Source organism: Corvus hawaiiensis, chromosome 10, assembly GCF_020740725.1.
Source record: "Corvus hawaiiensis isolate bCorHaw1 chromosome 10, bCorHaw1.pri.cur, whole genome shotgun sequence".
NCBI lineage: Eukaryota > Metazoa > Chordata > Aves > Passeriformes > Corvidae > Corvus > Corvus hawaiiensis.
The window spans coordinates 23,631,292-23,651,341 of record NC_063222.1 but is presented as its reverse complement, the minus strand read 5'-3'; the positions used below and the strand labels follow the sequence as shown (position 1 = coordinate 23,651,341).

Below are 20,050 nucleotides of genomic sequence, written 5' to 3'. Positions count from 1 at the left end.
CCAGGCAGGGTGCTGGAGAAGGATTTTGGGATCCAGCTGTGTCAGGCACACCTGGGTCAGGCACAGCCCCATGGGGCACTCACTGCTGCTCCTGCTGAGAGTGGGAGGTGGGAAATAGGGCACAGGGACAGCCAGCTCCAGGACCAGCCAGGCATGGGATGTGGTCACAGCCACACTCAGCTGAGGGAGGCACTGCCCCAGCCTTGCCAAGCCCTGCAGTCAGATGTTTTATGACATCTGAGAAAACATGACTGGAGAAAAATGTTCTCTAAGGCCCAGCCTGTTTTTAATGCATTCAATGTAATGCAAGCAGGAGTATGACTCTTGCTGCCTTAAAAAATAGGGTTGTAAGTCCTTTGAAGCTTTTTTCCTCACCAATTTTTTTCAGCAGGTGAAAAGCTTTGTGTTCTGTGAAAGGCAAGGGAGCCTGCTGGACAAAATGGGAAATGCCCCACATCTGGATATTTCAAAAGCAATGCTGCTCTGCATTGAGAGAGCAAGGGCAGAAAATGGGTTACAGGTCAGAAAAAAAGAATATGAAAGGAAGGCAAGTAGGAATGAAAAAGGAACCTGGACTTTTGCTGGCTGAACTAAATTTCAAACACACACACAACCTATAGACACATAAAAATGTGTTTATACATCAGAATGGAGAATGTGAGCTCTGCTGTTTATCTTGATAAAGAACAACAGCACCACTGCAGGTTTGTCCACTCTTCAGCACCAGCAGATGTGGTCACCATTATTCATTTGGAAGAAATGAAGTTCAAGGAGGTGACCCCCACAGCCCATGGACACACAACCAAAAACCAAATTGGAAATGCTCAGAAATACAAAATCGGTGGTCCTGGGAAAAATAAAACAAACCACAGGTATATTTCACTTTATTTATTTGTTCTTCATTTTGATAGCACAGCTCAAATCACACTTGGTAATGAGATCTTACAAATCTTTCCCCTGCTCTGGGACAAAAAGCAAAAACCAGTCATGCACAAGGTATTGAATGCATTCACATCAAGTATGTTGTACGTCGGGGTTTTGAACATCATAAATACGAAAACATTAAACCAGGTGGTTTTGGTTTTTCTTTAACAACATCTTTGTTACAGATCATAGCAGCTTAAAAGGTTGAACTCAAGTTTACCTACTTCCAATATTTTTATTTTTAAAAGTTTCTAGTGAAGTTTGGTAAGAGATTAAAAAATATAGAGGCCCAAACACTACAAAATAATGTTTTTAAGTATTTCTATTTAGTTTGTAGGGCTTAAAACTCACAATGGCCTTTCTGCTTTGGCTGGGAATGCAGTTCTGGAATTACTTAGATGAAAGTTAGGAAATCCAATTTATTTGTGATTTTTATGCATCATGAAACCTCCTGAAAGAGGTCTGGGCTTCCAGAAATGTTGAACACCCATCCTTTAAGAGGTCCTCAGCTAGGGATACAAAATCTCCATTTATTCCTGCAAATATTAGCCAAAATGCTGGGGACTCACTAATATAGTTCTCAGGTTCAGGAAGGCAGGATAAGAATGACTATAAGTTCTATTATGCAAGTTGATTTTGCTTTTTCTTTTAAAAGCTTTCATCTGAATGCCTTGATGGCCATCAGGAACAAGATATTTCTGCAATCAAGAGGTAAAGTCTAATTGTAGAAGGGGAAGAAAAGCTACCTACAAAAGGTATCTAGCCATATCCATTGATTTAAGATAAGAAGACAAATTTATTGGATGTCTCCTCTGAGAAGACTCTACCATGCACAGGTGAAGTATTGCTACAAACACTTGCCCTGATCCTACAACATGCAAAGTGCCCTAAACTGCTTTGCGAAATAACCAAGGGAGGAAGGTGCAAGATAACCCTGAGGAAACGCTTGGAGATGTAGGAAAAACCAGGAACAAATCCAGGTGTTGCAACACAGATTAATTTTAATCCCTTGCTATCAGGCATCTGCTTTCTGTAACCCTGGGTCAGCTCCTAGAAGCTTGGAGCAACACAGCCAGAAACAACCCTAAATTTTCAATTTGGGGCACGGGGACTGTGTGCAAAGGAGAACAGAGGAAAGGAGGAGGAAAGCTGGGCTGGGACTAACACTTACTTCAAGGTTTACACTGAATTTGCTCAGTGTCTTGTGCGGCTGTGCACTAAAGGTCTTTTTAGAGCTGGGACTCAGACCTCTTTTTCCATGTTGTAGGATTCCTCAGGTATCTCTGCAGCTATCAGGTGTTAAACCATAGAGCTGCAAGATCAAAGTAGTCCAGATGCTTTGACAGAAGTATTTAATACTGTACATCACATCCACGTGGTGCTGTGATCTCAGGCATCACACCAGGCTGCTGGCAGCTTCGTAAACACGTTCACTCCAGTTATGAACTTACCACCATTTCTTGTGCCAAGACTTTAATGTGCTTCAGTGCATGAAGGAAATTTACAACTGACTCCATGAATATATATATATATATATATGTATATACATATATATATATTCCAGCTCTCCCTTTCATTTCAGTTAAAAAAAAAAACTAGCAGCAATTATATTTTAGGTTCATAACAGGTATCTATAACTTAGCTATAAACAAATGCTGAGCTAAAGTTTAGCAGAAAGCTCTCAGGAAAACTTAATTACTGTAAGATTTATAGGAATATTAACCTTTTTTTTCCCAGTACTACAGTTATACTATCTTTTAATGACAGTAGATGTAAATTACATCTTTTCTGACATGGGTTTAGGCTTTAAGTGGGAAATTCAAGAAGAAGCCTGTTCTTATAACTCAGTATAGTGATATTTTTTTTACTATTTTAGTCATAGTTTAAAGTCAGGTAAACATAGCTGTTTCCATATAAAGGGAAAGGACTCTGGAGCAGATTAGTAACTTGTCTTTTGAATGGACATAACTTTGGTTGCTGTCTGTTTAAAGCATACAATCTATGAAGTTGTGTTTATGGAGAAAAGGAGGAAAGGGTTTAAACCCAGATAAAAAGTTTGAATTCTTCTGCAGTGTTAACTGGGTTTCTTGATCAAAGTTTCTTCTGATTCAGATTAGCACTTGGCTTCTCTAGTTCTACCCAGTCTTTGTAAATGCTAAACGGAAGAAGGATCTGGGCCACTGTTGAAAAAGCTTTGCTTTGTGATCTCTGTGTGAACTATGCAGGGAATGAGCTTTGGCCTGCATGACTGAGCTGACATCCAGGCCTTGTCTCTCTAATGGCTTTTCTTAATACACACAACCACCTTAACAACCTGATGTTTCTAGGAAGCTGTGATTCAGCAAAGCCATTCTCCTATTTAATTTAAATCCCAGTGAAAGTGGACTGCTCTGTATGTATTTTAAATGTCAGAAGGCAGTTTGATCTACCAGTACCTGATGTGTTTTTTTAAGAACTTTTCAGAATACTGCCATAAAGAATGCTTTAATGAAATTTCCTTTGTCATGATCTCCAAGGGCTAAGAAGCCTCACCTTAGGATTCCTGACAGGAACCAGGACAGAGGGGAGCAAACTGCTCAGCAGGACCTGAGCCCAGCAGCATCCCTGCTGTGGGACAGGCTGCTCTGAGCCAGGTCTTGGAGAAGGATGGAAAGTCAAAAGCCATGGGAGCTGTTGAGTGCCTGTCAGTCACATTCACATCCGTGTGCTTCACTCAAGCCTGAGAATTCAGCTTCACAGCTCCTTTGTGAGGTAGGAAATTACTCCCTCCACTGGCAGAAGTGGGGTGTAAGGAGATGACATTGTTCTCCTGGGGTCCCACAGGAAGTCTGGGGTAAAGCTGATGATGAATTTAATCTCCCATCTCTCCTCTGTGCCTATGGGCTTTTGACACCACCTTCATTTCTGCAAGGTGTGAGCAGCCTGGACAACAGACAGTCACAAAGTGGTTTCACTCCCCTGTCCTGTCTGTCTGAACTTTACAGACTGGCTCAAACTGTACAGATTTGCTGCTCAGTAGTGAGATCACCTTACCTAGAGCAGTCTACAAGAGAGACAAAGCTCAGCTGCAAAGCTCAGATTTAAATCTTCTGTATAGATTGGAGCCCACTTCTATTTGCTTGCTTCCCTCCTTTCACCAAGCAGGAAATACAATAAAAACTACAAGCACAAAAGAAAAGTCAATAAACAAAAACTTCTACTACTAATTACAAACATTAGTGCAAACCACACAGCAGATTATTTGTAGTAAGGTCAGTATTTTCTGTAAGGAGGTTGTACAACTGAGGCTTTAAACACAGATGAAGTCACATTCTTTAGCCAAATAAGTAGTCAGCTTTGGAGGTCACTCACATAGGAAACCTGGATTCTGCTGCTACACATAATATTTTATCTTACCTATTTGTGTGTATGCTATCATACTTTTTTATTGAAAATATATTTAGTCCTGTATTTTTTTTTAAATATAAATAATTGAAAGGCAGTAAAGACCAAAAGTCCAAAGCTGAATTACAGGTTTGGCTGAGACTCGTCTAGAATAGTTTTAACTGTCTAGAAGAGCTTTTTAAAAAAATACTTTAAAAAATTTAAATGAGCCGTTTGTCTGTGGCAAAAAGCCAACACCTAAATTCATGCTTATCATTCAAATGCATGGCCCTGCTGTCCAAGGTGAGTGTTCTCACTGTGGCATCAAATGCTCAACACTGCTGTAAACTAGCTCACGTTTCTACGTATTCAGAAGTAGATGTAGGTGTTAGGCTTTATCTCACATCACTTGAAAGGCAGGGCCTTTGTACCTGATTAAGAGTCAAAGCTTGAAAGTTGCAGCCAGGTAAGGATCCTGCAGGACTGCTGTTCTCCCTGCTCAACAGGTGTTTATGTTTGGCAATAGTTATCTGGGAGAAGGTGAAAAAAAAATTGAGGTTTGAAAAAAATACTTTACTGGGCAAGGCCAATGGAGCTCGAAAATGCTGCAGTTAGTGGTCTGTACCCCCAGCAGCTGCAGCCAAATGGTGAAGTCAGAATTCAGAAAAGTGCACTTTTTGATTGTTTGCTCTTCTGCCAGAACAGACACCAGAGCCACACCCCCACCCCGTGCCTTCCAGCGGCACCCTCCCTTCAGAGGTTCTCATCCAGCCACTTGATGTAGCTGTTCCTGGTCTGCATGCCGGCGGAGAAATCTGTGGGCCACACGGTGAAGATCATGCAGCCGTGGAAGCAGTCGTGGAAGTGGTCGAGGGTGACGGGCACGCCGGCGTGCTCCAGGCGCTTGGCGTACATGGCGCCGTCGTCGCGCAGCACGTCGTTCTCGCAGGTCAGCACGTAGGTGCGAGGCTGCCGCGCCAGCGTCGCGTCGTCCGCCAGCAGCGGCACCGCCCGCACGTCCAGCAGCGCCGGCAGCTGCTCCACGATGGCCGCCGTGCCCGTGGTCTGCACGACGGGCTTGTAGCTCTTTTTGAAGGACGGAGGCAGCAGGGACGTCCAGTTGAGGCGCGCCCGGAAGGAGAGAGTGCGGCCGACGTTGAGAGCGGTGTGGTTGTTGATCAGCAGCTCGTGAGCCAAGTCGTAGTTGCCGTTGAAGTAATCGATCCAGTAGTTGATCATGACGTAGCGGGGAAGCACGGGCATGTTCATGTTCTGCTGGTAAGAAGGTGTGTTGAAGTCGAACGCCTGGAGGACTGGATAAATCAAGGCCTGCAGTTTCGGCCTGACGGTCAAATCCTCTTCTTTGCTAAGCTGTGCGAAAAACGCAGGACAGAATTAAGGTGACAAGGAAAATAAACATATATCAATGTGGAACTTCAGAAAAGCAAACGTTCCTTTGACAATTTTAGAGTGAGTTCTGTTCTTATACAGGTAATGTGGCTGTTTTGTCTGAAGCATCAGCAGCTTTATCTTTTTCTCCTCTTGTAAGATGGCCATTAGGGCAGACCTAGCATCCTGTTCCCAACAGAAATCAGTGACACAAGGTTTTTTTTGAAGGGAGTAAGAAGAAAAAAACATGTAAAATGTAAAGCGGCATTTCTCTAACACAGCGTCCAGTTGAACAAGTGGCAACAGAAGGATTTCCTGAATCAGAGGAGCTACTCTTGCTTTTAAGAGCTTTTCATGCATTTTTCTTCCATGAATCGATCTAATTGGTTTGATTTTTTTTCAGCCAGTGCAGACTGATGGCATCCACAGTTTCTTCTAACAAAGGCTCACCTGGTGCAGAAACAACTCCCTGTGTCTGACTCGACCCTGCCAGCTGCATTTGATTTGAGCCTATCAATTATACATTTGGTGCCCCCTGACTGCCTTACTGGAAGAGTCAGCAAACTCTTTGTTTCATCTTCTACACAAGATACCCAGTGTCCTATCATGTCTCATCTTGTTTAAAAGGAATTATGCATCAGGAAGTCGAATTAGGAATGCTCTTTCCAAAACACAGTACTATCATGTTTATCAGTCCTCAATATTGAAATTTTTATTGTAATTGTCTCTTATTAATTTTTCCACCCTAATTCAATACTGCAAGGTTGTCATGATAATTAGTTGTCTGGATATGGTATCTGCTGTCTTATCACTAATGGTTATGGCAATAGGAATAAGTTAGTAATAATAGTATTTCCTTCAACTGTGAAAAATATTATTACTTGCCTTGGGTTTCCTTTAAACTCTTTACTAGATCAAATTCAGATTACATTTAAACTGCAGATACACAAAAGAAATTTCCTTAAAATTGCAAAATGCTACAGGAAGACAATTTAACAGAAGAATTAAGCTCCTTTTACTGTATATTTTGTCCTTTATTTGTATTTGAAAGAAATAAAAGCGTATTTCCAGAGACAATTATCTAAAAATAGGAAGCCATATTAATAAATTATGCCTACTTGGAAAAATAAGGAGTTCACCAGCAAAATGGGTTAAAAAAAGTAATTTAGCTACTTGCTATTAAACTCTCGTCCATAACAACTTGTGACTGTAATAACACATCACAGCCTATGTGATTCATATAGTGACTGAGTCCCTTCACAGAGGAAAAATGAGCAGATTCTGGCTCCCTACCATTGTTTTTTTTAGGGGTTTTTAGGGATGGCACCTCACTTTGTAATGGTGCAACACAAAGAATCTGTCAGCCTCTCTGAGCTGGGCTGCTGTAGTGCAATACACAACACAGAGTGGATGTTACCTGCTGGCACACAGCAGCTGCCAAATTCCCTCCTGCACTGTCCCCAGAGATTGCAATTCGGCTGGGGTCCACTGAATACTCAGCTAAGACATCAGGCTGCAGGAAATGCTTTGTTGCACGAAGAGCATCGTGGTACTGCTCGGGGAAGCACACCTCAGGCACCAGCCTGTATCTGCAAGAGAGAAGGGATGAGAAACAGTTCTTACCTCTGCTTTATTGTACCTCTCCTTTAGGATTCTCATGTGATATAAGATAGCCCTTACTGGAAATAAGTATTTCATTAGGATAAATACTGCAAAAAAAGTAGGAGGTGTGTAATATCTATGTAAGACTTAATCTTATAATTAACGTTCTAATTTGGAAAAATTAAAATGAACCTGCTAAACATGAATAATACCAAGATAGTATAAAACTGTGCAGCAGTTTCCTAGGATTTCCCAATGGAGGATTTCATCATGCATTATAAAAATCAGTAGTTAAAACACCCTTGGCAAGGGAGTCATTGCACTCTGCTTGGATTTGATCCAAATTCCCACCTTAACAAATACGAGGGAGAGTAAATCATACACGCTCAACACGTTCCTGTTTGGCTGAGCCAAACTCCTGAGCTTCCCAAATTTTTACTGATGTCAGGAGAGAATGAACCTTGCTATCCCTCTGTGCCATGAAATGAAAAATAGCCAAGAAATAAAGTAATGCCAATTTGCTCCAATGCAACAGATTGAACAATTCCTTTCCTTTATCAAGGAGAGGAGCAGAAATACCCCCCTTGGGCAGGTGGGGAGATGGAAGCACAGACAGAACAAAGTCTGCCAGGAAGAGCCAGCAGCTGAATCCCAGACATGAGGCTTTCTCAGCTTCTAAATAACAGTGAAGGAAAAGTCTGTATTACTGAATAATTTGAAATCCAAGAGTTGTTACTAGGCCTTATGGTACAAAGCAAAGTTTGCAGCTTTTCAAACTACAGATTTTACAATTTCTCAGTAGAGCTGAGCAACCCAAAATTTGGTTCTCTGATTCAAAGCATCTTTAGATTGTAAGCTAAAGAAGTTTCATATTGCAGAATAAATTTTAAACTTAAGATTACAACTTTCAAACTCCAGTTGTGACCTGCTGTCAGAAAGCAACTTGTATCTTGTATGTACAGGAATCTGAGAGTGTCCTTTGGGAACTCCTTGCAAAAATGTGTAACAGACTGTGCATAGATTGTGAAAGTGAGATGTGCAATTAGACCAATGAGGAATCTAATTAGACTTGACTAAGTGAATGCAAACACCTTGATTAAAGGATATAATTGTTAAGGAGAAGAGGTAATAGTAACTCAGAGCAATAGGCAGAATGATACCAGCATAAATCAGAACAGGAATAATTAGGAACTTTTCAATATTGTGATTGCTGCTTGTCTAGAATGACCAACAGCTGCTTTTGTAGCTTTCCTTGTTTCTAATAATAAAAACCAAAACAGTAAAAAAAAATAAACCAACCCCCTCCCAGCCCTTTAAAGTACACCATAATAAGCATTAAATGAGTACCATCAACTCCATATAATTAAGTTGCAATTAGATCTCAAAGCTTGCTATGTAATGAACTGCAGGTGGGAAACTTGAGTAATTCTATCAAGTGGTTGGGTTTGCAAAAGAAAATACTGAAGTTGACAATAAAGATGGGAACAGTACCAATCACGTTGGAGTCACCTAGGTAATGTATTTAGCTAATCAAGAGGTTTGTTTGCCTTGGAATTGTTCAACATGTTAAAAAAGCAGCCCTGCTTCTCTGTTGTCTGGCAGTCCTCTGCTCTTGAGGGAAGCACAAGGCTTAAAAGAGAAGACTGGAACAGTGGGAGATTGCGAGAGCAGCAGGGAACTGTCAGACCCCACAGTGTATTCTAAAATAATTAGAAACCCAAATGAATTTCTGATACCATTCCAATTTGTTGCAATTTTAAAAGGATAATGGTATCAGACTGGTACAGAAAATTACTGTCCAAGTTAAAGCCTTATACAGAAGCCACTAGCAAAGGAGAAGCTAAAAGAACTAAGTTACATATTTCTAATACCTTAAAACTACTTGATCAGTTTTAGATTACTCACTCAACAGAGACAACAACAGCGTTCAGAGATTCAGCCATGATTCTGCAGAGATTGTTGTAAAGGCTTGTTCCTGGAAGGGAAGGACATGGTGTTAGGGACATGGGAGTCAACAGTCACAAAGCTGTCCCTAAGCCTTCTCAGAAAACGTACAGCCATCACACAAATATAAACAAAGTAAATGAGATCAGCCTGCAACTGATCAGTTGTCAAATCCATACTACAGCAGAGGGAATGTAATTCATGCCTTCAGAATCCTGGAATCCTGCAGTCTAATGCTTCCTTCCTCACCTGTTTCTTGGTGACTTCAGACATGTCATTTCACCCACCTATCGCAATTCTCTCATTTGGGCAAAATCTAAGGTACCCCGTGGTTTGGGGGCATTAACATCCAGAGAGAGTTATTGCTGGATGAGTCACTGCCTGTGGTTCATTTTATTATAGCATGCATTGCTTTGATTCAAGTGAGTTGCCCTATTAATGTCAGCTGAGCTACTCATTTAAGGGAGGATTAATCACAGCTATCCTATTTATCAGAGGACTGATCATCTTTAATTTTATTCCTTTCCAGTTACTTAATTGCTGGTTCCCAGTACTGTAAAATATACTAGGACAATAAACACTTTCTAAAATACCCAGTCTTAGAAGTAAACATTTAGGTGTAGCAATTCTGTCGTTAATTTCTGCACCTTAGACTCAGGGATACATCTGACACAGCCAAGCTATTATCATCCTGACAAGGTGCAGCAATTTAATATAAACTTTTTGCACAACAAGAGTCATATGCCAACTATTACAGAACAAATGATGCAGGCAGGAGGTTAACAAATATCCCTCAGGTAGGTCTAAGAAAACCCATCTCAAAGCACAATTCCTCTGTGGGAAGAGGAGTAAAATGTTTAACTGCTACAGGACAAAGACACTGGAATTTCCAAAGGCATGTGAAGGCCACATTTTAAAGTTATTTAGGAACCTAAATCTCACTTAAATCATGGTCTAAATGACTTGTACATGCAGAGTCCAAATGCAATCAGTACAGTCTGTATTTTGCATCATTTTGTAAAAATCCATTGATGTTCTTTTTCTGGAGAGGAAGCTGTAGAATCATCAGGGCTGTATGGACTTCAGGATGTCCTGGGAAGAATGGGGAAGGAAAAGGGAGAACATTCCTGTCAGATCTGGATCTCAGAGCAGCCACAGGAACCACATGCCCTTTCTCCCCCAAGGCTGTTTTCCTCCTGTACGATGTGGAAGGAAATCAGTGGTTACCTTATCACTGCCTATAGCTGTACCTCACTTCCTCTGATCCTATTTGTGGTTTCCAAGTTAACTGGAGTAAACAGCATTAATTTTCAAGGTAATTAGCTAGTGGTGGTTGTAGTCTCTAAGGAGCAAACCTCAGAGGAACCAACCTCTACCTGTTTCCCTCATGCTCCTGCTGTCTGTGCTCAGCATTGTGTATTCCCAGGTAGGTGTTATTTAGGAGCCAAACATCAGCAAAGCTGTTATATGCAGTGTTGACCAGCTCACTCTTCTGCTAATTACTCTCTGAAAATGGGGCAAACCCATGTAATTTCCTTACATGTGGCCACTGGAACCTGATCACCAAGGACTGACTTTTGCACATTACCTCAGAAAGCAGGGGACTGGCCAAAGCAGCCCACACAGGCGTCACAGAAATTTAACCAGTAAGTTATTTTTTCCTCTCAGGGTGTAACAAAATTAACTTTTTGGTCCTTCTACAGCTCACATGCGGATAAGATGTGCATTTCTGCTGTGTGTTCATGATACTTTTCTCCCTCTCTTCTTAGACTTGATTCACCAGAGTGGAGATAGTTACTACTGAATTCAGGTACATCTTAGCAAAATTGTCTTTCCTGGCAGGAAAAAGAGCTTTTGGCTTTTCCTGCCTGGAGAAAAGCAGACTGGAATCCGATTTAATTACTGGCAGACACCTACTTGCACTTGCCAAGGCCCAGCCCCCTCCGTGGATGTAAACAACACTGCGCTTGAGGCTTTCATCTCCCTTCGCAGGAGGTTCAAACACTCTCACTTCCACACCGTCAAAAACAGCATCCGTGATTTTAACATCTTCAGAGGACACATCCTTCAGCTTGTCAAAGGTGCAGATCAAATAATTCAGAACTATCAAGTGATGGCTGAGTCTCAGATAGTGAATCAGGTGACACTAGTGGGGGGAAAAGAAAAGAAATTCCTGTTACTTCAGAGCATATCATATGCTACCACATTGACATTTAATGCAACTGCCTTCAAAGGGCAGGTCCTACACAATTCTTACAATATTCACTGGAAAGTAAGATTTTGTCAAGAACCTCTAATGCTTTTAAAGCTGTATTAAAACAAAACGCTGTCCATAAAAGATTTTCTGTGGTCAGAAAAAAAATCAAACCACGAGCACTTAGTGGATCACAACCATGAACGAGTACTCGGATCCTTTGAAAGATGTCTCGGAAGGGGACAAACCTCGTGTTCCACTAGGGGACCTATGAAGCTCCTCAGATTGGTGCCAGCAGAGGGCAATACTACACAGGCAATGGTTTTTGGTGGAAAAGTATCAAAAACGCAGATTATTTCTCTTGTTCCACCCCAAAGCATAAGTCTTTCTACTTCTGAATTAAGAAAAGTTCCCAAGGATTGCAAAGAAATTTGGAAACAGGAATAGTCTTTAAGGAATGTAATGGTGTTTTTTGGCTGGTCTTGTGTTTACCTGCTGAATTGAGAAGGATCTGAAACACTTGCCAAGAACAACAGTAGGTTAATGACACTTTTTTCAGCCTCAGAGACTCAAGTGTGTTACTTTTTTATGTGAATAAAAGACTGAAATTGAAGAATGATCTGATCCTTCTGTCTCCTTATGGTAGAAGGAGACAGATTTTATCCCCTTTGCCTATCCAGGACTTTTGTTTTCATGTTTATTTTTAAGATTTTGCCCTGACTGGATTAGAAACCTGTTTCTCCCAGCAAACAGTACTGGGATTCAAGGCAGTTCTCCACTTGAAACGGTCATGACCTGCTCCCCACACATGACCTGCACACTGTTTGTAGTGCATACCTGTTCCCATGCCCTCGAGGGCGCACGAGTGGTGGCAAAAGGGCAGCCAAAGGACCGCAGGGACTACAGTGTCCAGACTGACCATCTAAAAAAAAAAAAGTAGTGGAGGTCTTTCCCCTTTTGCAAAATTGATCTCTGTCCTAGTGATGAAGCTCAGAAAGCAGCCAAGCCTTTTGTACAACTTTCTCAGTCAAGGCAATGGAGTTGGGGGGTAAATTTAACACATGCACTTAACATATACCTGTAGGAACACTACCAGTAGGAAAACTGTCAGCTGGGCCCTTTTATTTTATGTGCAAGTACCAAATACTTGGAACAAGAGGTGTCCTGTTGTATAGGGCTTTTCTAGACGTGCCCACTTTGCAGTTTGAATTCTGCCAGTCCCTGCTACAAAGAATCCAAGATGCTGACACAGAGTGAGCAGGGTTACCCAGGTACTAACCACATTCACCTGCTGAAGAATGAAGAGTTGCCAGTTTAAGCTGTACAAAATCTGCACACACACCCCTCCAGAAGAAAAATTTTGAAGCACTCAGCAGCCTCTGTCAAAGAAGATCTGTCTCCTACAGCCACATGTAATTACATGCAATTTTTTAATCTGTCCTAATTAGTTTGAATGTTAAAAAAATCGATATATTTGCTTTCATTCAGGTGCTGTACATAAAAGGCCCTACACAGCTCTCACTGCAGACTGCTGTAGAAAAATGACAAGTTCAATATTAAAAAAAAACCAACCCAAATTTACGCCAAATACAATGGGCTGTTACGTGACCTGGGAGAGGAATACACTTCCAAAACAAGAATTTACAAAAAATTACTTTATTTTCTTGCTTTAACTTTTGGTAACATCACCCTGCTGAGCTGGTTTGGTAGGAATCCAAATTTTAAAATGTTTGCTGCTTTTTGGATGGAGTATCATTTCTTCATACTGCAAGTCTTTTCTCTGGGAGAAGAAACACAAAATATCCACCCAGCAGGAAGAAATGCTGAATTCACAAGGCTGTTTGTATCTCTGAGTTTCAGCCCATGTTTTTCTCCCACCATTACTTAAAATTCCCACAGGAAAACCCAGGACTAGTTTGAAATCTGAAGAGCAATACTTCTATTAATAATTTGGCACACAAATTGTTGGGCTGCCACTGATGTAACCACATAAAGGTCTGATCCTCCCTGTGCCCTATGGAAGCTCCCAGGGGAAGTAACCACTGGGAAGCAGTTTTAGAAATATTGCTAAAGAAAATAATGGTTTTGTAGATTTTATTTAGCCTGACTGTGCTGCAATAGACATCTCGTTTTTGTTTTCTCCCATTTCAGTTTGCATTCTTTGTAGACAAGATTACCACATGTTCCCTGGAATCAGGACTGTTTTGTTTTCAAGGCTAGTTAGTGGTGTTTACCAAGAAGTGTTTTCCCCTGTTCTTCAAACCACAGAGCACCCATCTGCAGGCTACCATGCTCTTTCATGCCTATTTCTCCTATAACAGACCACTCTTTCCAAGAATCTGTATGCCTGGAAGAGATGCTTTCTACATCAGGGCGCAAAGGCAGCAGTCCTAATTATTTATCAGACATGGGCAGGTTTTTCTGCCAAGCATTTATCAGACAGAATCTTTGTTAGTCAATCTGCCTAATCAACCTATTGGCTTGTTACTTACAAGGCATTGGGATTGCACTTGTTGCTGGCAAAGAGCCAGTCTTGTCGAAAGTTCTCACAATTTTTTTCTTTTCCTCTCGCTAAATATTAAAAAATATATATATATCATATCTTAGCAGTCTGTAATAATACTCCTGGCAGAAGATGTGGTTGGCCAGCTCTCCTCTAGGACTGCCTTGCCACTCAAAGTGCAGCCCTGCCCATCCTGATGCCTGTTCTTCCCTGGCACCTTTCTTGTGGTGCCACTGGAAGGCTCAGAACATGACCTTGCTGCACCAGCTCAGTACAAACCCAGCAGAGCCAGAGAAACACTAAACTTCAGCCATGGCATCATCTTACTGATACCCCAAGGCAGAAAAGAGGGAGCAGGGGAAAGGATGGGACCAGCCCTTTTGGCAGCAGTCCACAGCTGCATTGCCTTAAATCCAGTATAAAACTGGAACTGCTCATCTCATGTGAGCAATAATTGGTTTGATCTTTGCTGCTAGTTGTGATTTTTACCACCCTTCCAGTTAGAACCTGCAGGGCTGCTGCAAGTTATCAAATGTAACACAAATATATTTGGGAATTATGTGTCCGTGTGTGTGTGTGGAAGTAGAAGAGAACAGAAGAGAAAAACAGTGACGTTCTCTGGTGGAAAGGGAGAGCAGACAGTGTTGTAATACTAAAAGCTAGCAGAAAGGAAGAGAAAGCATAAGGAAAAGGGGGAAATAAAGAGACTACAGGAAAGAAAGAGGAGCTAGTATAAAGATGAAAAGCCTGTGGGCAACTGGCCCAGAACTATTGTGCCAGCCATGGGCACGGCATATCACAGGCTCTGGGTCACAGCTGCAAGTTTTCCCACTACACCAAAAACTCCTTCTCTTTCACCAGGACATTCCCATGACTGAGATTTTAGGATAAGGACTATGCAGGGACTCACTAGAGACTGAAGTGTTCAAGACTGACACCTTCCTTCTGGTAAATTCTTTGATAAGGGGTGCCAGATACTGAAAGATTTAATTGATGAAGGAGAAATTTTTCAGTAAATGAAGAAATGAGTCAGGGCTGTGAAAAAAGCAGGTAGAATGAACAAAGTACTGCACCAGTGAGGGACCATTACTTCACCTTTAATCACCAATATCTGCCCCTAAATTATATGGATTCTTCTATTTGCTCCTCAGCTGGCAACTTCATGAAGAATCCCACCTCCCTCAAGGACTTGAATTCCATACTTCTCATGTGTTCTGTATTGCAAAAAAATAAACCAAAAGTTTTTGTTGCTAATGTCCAGCAACCTCTAACACTACTCAGCACAAGGGGACTCTCTGTCCTCTGATGACTTCCTTGGCTAACCCTGGCTCTGACTTTTAGCCACGGAATTATTGCGACAGGTCGCGCTTGCAGCACACAGAGGCAACACCAGAGCCATCAGCTGTTCCCTCCAGTGCCCTCCCAGCTGGGCAGAGCCAAGGTCCTGCACTGACCTTTCAGGCTTCAGGGGATCAGGAACTGGGCAAACAGCTATGGCTCTTTTTACCTCCAGCACTACTTGGGACTGAGCCAAATCTCACTCATGACTCAACCGAGTAATGATGCTGGAACTGCAAGGCTGAACTGCCCAAAACTCAGCATCCTACCTTAGAAGACACAGAGACTATCGTCAGTTCTGGCATTGCTTTGAAGAACATGCTTCTATAAACACTAGAGGCCAAAATGCCAAAGACAATGTCTGTAGTCAGTAACAGATTAGTGAATAATAAACAGGATCATTTCCACATTTAGCTGTGTGGGGAACAGACTGTTTTGTGTGCATTTTGGGCAGTTTACTCCATTTAAGGGTACTTTTACAAAATGATTTCTCAATGCAAGTGTCTTATTGCCCAGTAATGAACACGTCTTTTTAATACTATTAGATAAAGACAATTGTCAAAACAAGTGCTCTTAGTTGTATGAATTTCCTTTAGAACTAAAAAGAAACCAGGAAGACTGTTTTTCAGTTTATTAATTAAAAGCAAAATCTAGATTACATTTTAATGTAAGATTTTGTGCATGTACCTATTCAACCATGATCATCTGCTTTTACAGCAACATAAGTTACCTGTTCCTGCAAACAGGGCTTACAGTGTGGTTCAGTTTCCGCTCAGGTGCCAGTGCTGTGAGACCTACCTGCCATAACTAAAAACCTGTTTTACTGGAAATCAATTCTAAGACTGTTCTTGCATCCAAAACCATCAACAACTTACTTCACTGGCTACAACCATGACTTACATCTGTCCAGAAGTCACACAATCTGAAATATGTGGGCAGAGAGAAATTAAAATGTTAGAAAGAACTAAGGCAGTTTTCTTTACTCCTGAATGTTGATATTCCATGGTTGATTTTATTCCAAAAGTGAATGAGTGGAAAAGAAGCACAAAGGGAAACACTTGGCTGATGAGGAGTTTTCTGCCCTGTACAGCTGTCTACCTTCTTCCATATACATCCATCTGATGGCCTCTATGCCAACCTGTTTATCCTTCCAAACCTTTGCTATCAGCTGTCCCAATTCCAAAAAAATCCCTTCTTCCTTGCCATGCACCAGAAGAGCAAGTGTCTTGACAGTGGTGACCAGAAATAACTTATTTCAAAGGACTTGAATAAACATGTGCTGCTCTCTTTCCTCCTCTAAGGGATAGTGGTTAAAAGGAGAAGTGAAAAACGTCTGTAATTGATACTGGTGTTACAGCAGAATTACGAAATGTTGCTCCAGACACTTTTAAACACACACCACTGAAACAGTAACTATGGTTAAATCTATGGCTCAATCCCATATTTAGCATTAAGTGGATTCCCAAATTTCAGTGAAGCTGAGTTCTGATGTACCTGTATACATAGATATGCATACAAGTTTTTAATTTCTGATCTCAAATTGTGTTATATCACAGTTTTATGTAAAAATGTTACCATGCCCCATTTTGAGACAGGTGATGGGCAAATTACCCTTTCTCAGGTAAGCATTTTCACATCGATTCATTAATATCATTAAAGTCTCAGTTTCTCTGTTTTCTTTCCAGGGCAGCACAGGGCATTAAAAAGGGCACAGGAACAAGCCTCTGAAAAGTCATCTCAGTTTTCAGCTTCTTCACTGGAATTTTTGTGACCTCAGATAAGCACTCCATCTCCTCCTACCTCTGTTCCCCCCCCCAATTTAAGACTAGGATAACAATATTAGTTCCTTTCTGTAGTATGTTTTGAAACCTACTTAAAGAAACTGCCCTATAAGCATTATGCACTTTTTAAATCATGTGATTATACTTGAACGTTTGTTGGAGTCTCACACTGAGCCAGGACACTGACTCAGTCCCAAGCTTGTAAAGAAATTTGTAGCTGACTGGGACAAAGCTCTACATGCAAATGTAAAAACCTTATCATTAGTACGCTGAAAGCCAGTGACAGCCCTGTTGTGTTTCAGTCACAGTGACTATTAATGCACTGAGCAAACACATGCATTATCCCTAACAAGAAATGGTCACACTTAATCATCAGAGTCTTGACAAACCTATTTCAAAATAAGCAAAAGACAATTAATTGCATTTGAAGCATGTGATGTTTATAGGGGAAAAGTAGATTTTAAAATTAGAAAGGTATTTCTGTCTGCTATCAGATCTATAAGGCAAAGTAATAAACAGCAAGCTGAAGTACATTCAGAAGTGGGTGAAAGTTCAACAGTCACACTGAGAGAAATGTTAAACCATTTGACCTTGAAATAGCTGATAGAAAGAGGAAGCTGAGCTCTAGGAAAGGACATACACTTTATTATACATACACACATAAAAGCTGTCTAACAAAGTAAATACGCAAGCTTAACTTTCACAGTCCCACCTTCGGTTCACAGAGCTCCTTCCTAATGACAGTCATTTATTCCCGGCTGTGCTGCCTCAGTGTAAGAAAGACTTCTGAACATTTGGAAAGCACCTTCTCTTTCTCTCCAGAAATGAATGCCCTAAGGCTCACCTGTTGTGTGACTGGGGCACCTCTAACAACTCACCTCCTTTATGCTTCTGTGTAAAACTCACTTGTCCCTTTGGTTTGCAAGTGATGTTACAGGAACTGTTACTTGCTTAGTAGTTTTTCTCACTGTAGAAGTTTTTATTCCTAAGGCCAGAGAGACAAACAACTAAGAAATTACCACGTTCCAACAAACACTTTCCCGCCCCAGAGAGTGGGACAGATGTGGGCACCTCAGCCCGGCCGCCAGCCTGCTCCAGCTGCCACCCACCAGGCTTTGTCCTGCCAGCTCCTGCTGGAATTATGACCTCTAGAGTATCTCAAAAGATATACTCTTCAGCCTCCAAGCTAGAGGCACCAGAATGCATCCATGCCCAACATAACACATAAACAAACTGAATGTGTACCTGAGGCAGCAGCAATACACATATATATAGTTACAGTCATACCATTTTCTAAAGATAGGTCTCCTTCAGCTAGAGGTTCTGGCCTTGATGCAGGTGCTCCTGGACAAACCATGACACTGTGTTTTTGCAGGCAGCATGCTGGGCAGGCACCACGGCCCTTCTGTCTCTAAGTATCAATGAATCTGAGCACCTGCAGTTCAGTTACTTGAGTTAAAAACATGGAGGAAGTGAATAACAAGCCATAGATTTTACTGCAGAATTAAAGCTATTGTATTGCATAATTTTCCTATCAGACATACAGGAGGGTATACAAGTGATCAGGGTTTTTAATCCTGTACAGCAAACAGGTTTTATCATTTCATCCTAGAGGCATGCTTTGATTCAGCTATACAATTGGACCATAAGATGTCCCAGGGGATCAGATGAGTGATCCATTTAGTCCCAGCCTCTATCTCCAAAGCTGGCAACCAGAGAAGCTATTCAGGCAGAATATACAAGTTTGGACACTGTGTGGTCCACTGGCCTCATGCTTCCCACTATCCACTGTTACTGCATTAAGAACGTAGCAGGTACATTCCCACCTAGTCCATTCATGAGCCCTCTGTCCATTAACTCATTTAATCCCTTTTTGAAGGGATCGTCATCCGCTCAAAACACAAGCTTTTGCACATTTCAAAACAACTCAGTAAACGGAAACTAAAAACAAAACAACTGAAATTAAAAACCAAACAACTTTCATATACATAATGCCTTACATCAGTCCTGACCATGACTGATCAGTCCTTGTGAAAGATCAGATAATCCTATAAGAAAACAAACTTGACAGCTAATGCCATTATCAGAAATTTTGCCGTATCTGTTCTGTTTCACGTCAGCACAGAAACACTGGCAGAAAATAAGGGAGAAACCATTAAGTGACAACTACTTTGTGACAAAAAGCAAGCATTCAGAGAGTTTTCTTTAGTAATAAAGACTCCGAATCAAGACTGTTTAATAACGGAAAGAGCTTCATATGTCTTGTTTCCCTTAGGCGTACGTAAGGGATCAGATTAAAACCCACTAATTCCTCTTTCCTGACCAAGAGCCTGCAAGTCGCACACCAGACCGAGCGCCATGCGGCGAGGCTGTGCCGGGAGCCCCGGACGCCGCTGGCATCCGGCGGTGCCGAGCGGCGCTCGCCGGACGGACGGACGGACACCCGGGGCTGCCCCGCCCGGCGCCGCCGCTGTCGCCGCGGAGCCAGAGCACGAGAGAGGGACCCGAGTCCGCTTCTCCTCCTGCACGCGGGACCGGTCGATGCTGCGGGACCGGCCCCAGCTCCGGCCCGCCGCACACGCGATGTCACCGACTCGGGGACGCCCCGCTCGGCTCTAGCCACAAGGCAGCGCGGGGCGGCCGGGCCGGGAGGGCTGTGCGGGGGCCGCTCCCGCTGCGCGGATGCCCCGGGCCGGCACCGTTACCGCGCCCGCGCTCCGCCCGCCTCCGGTACCGGCGCGGGGGTTGTCCGCCCGCCTCCGCAGAGCCGGGGTGCCGGGGCCGCCTTACCGTCTGCTGCACCGCCCGGAAGGTGGCATCCAGCAGCATCAGCTTCCAGGGGTCGGACACGGCGCCGGGCAGCGGCAGGTACACGTAGTAGGCGGACAGGGCGGCCAGCGCCGGCAGCAGCAGCCAGGCGGCCCGCATCGCCTCCTCCGCGCCGTGTGCGGCCGCCTCGCCGCGCTCCCCGCGGGGCGCGCACCGCCCCCGGGCCGGCCTCCCCCGGAGGAA

The 20,050-nt window shown here is 42.5% G+C and overlaps 1 protein-coding gene across 1 annotated transcript; it reads right to left on the bottom strand.

The window, feature by feature from the left end:
• Positions 1 to 873: 873 nt before the first annotated feature.
• NCEH1 (neutral cholesterol ester hydrolase 1) lies at positions 874 to 20,040 on the bottom strand. Its single transcript, XM_048314403.1, has 5 exons — positions 19,829 to 20,040; positions 11,140 to 11,368; positions 9,184 to 9,253; positions 7,094 to 7,265; positions 874 to 5,658 (listed from the first exon to the last, which is right to left on the bottom strand). The coding sequence occupies exons 1-5, from the start codon at positions 19,964 to 19,966 to the stop codon at positions 5,041 to 5,043; spliced, it is 1,227 nt and encodes a 408-aa protein (XP_048170360.1). The 5' UTR covers positions 19,967 to 20,040; the 3' UTR covers positions 874 to 5,040.
• Between the last annotated feature and the right edge of the window lie 10 nt (positions 20,041 to 20,050).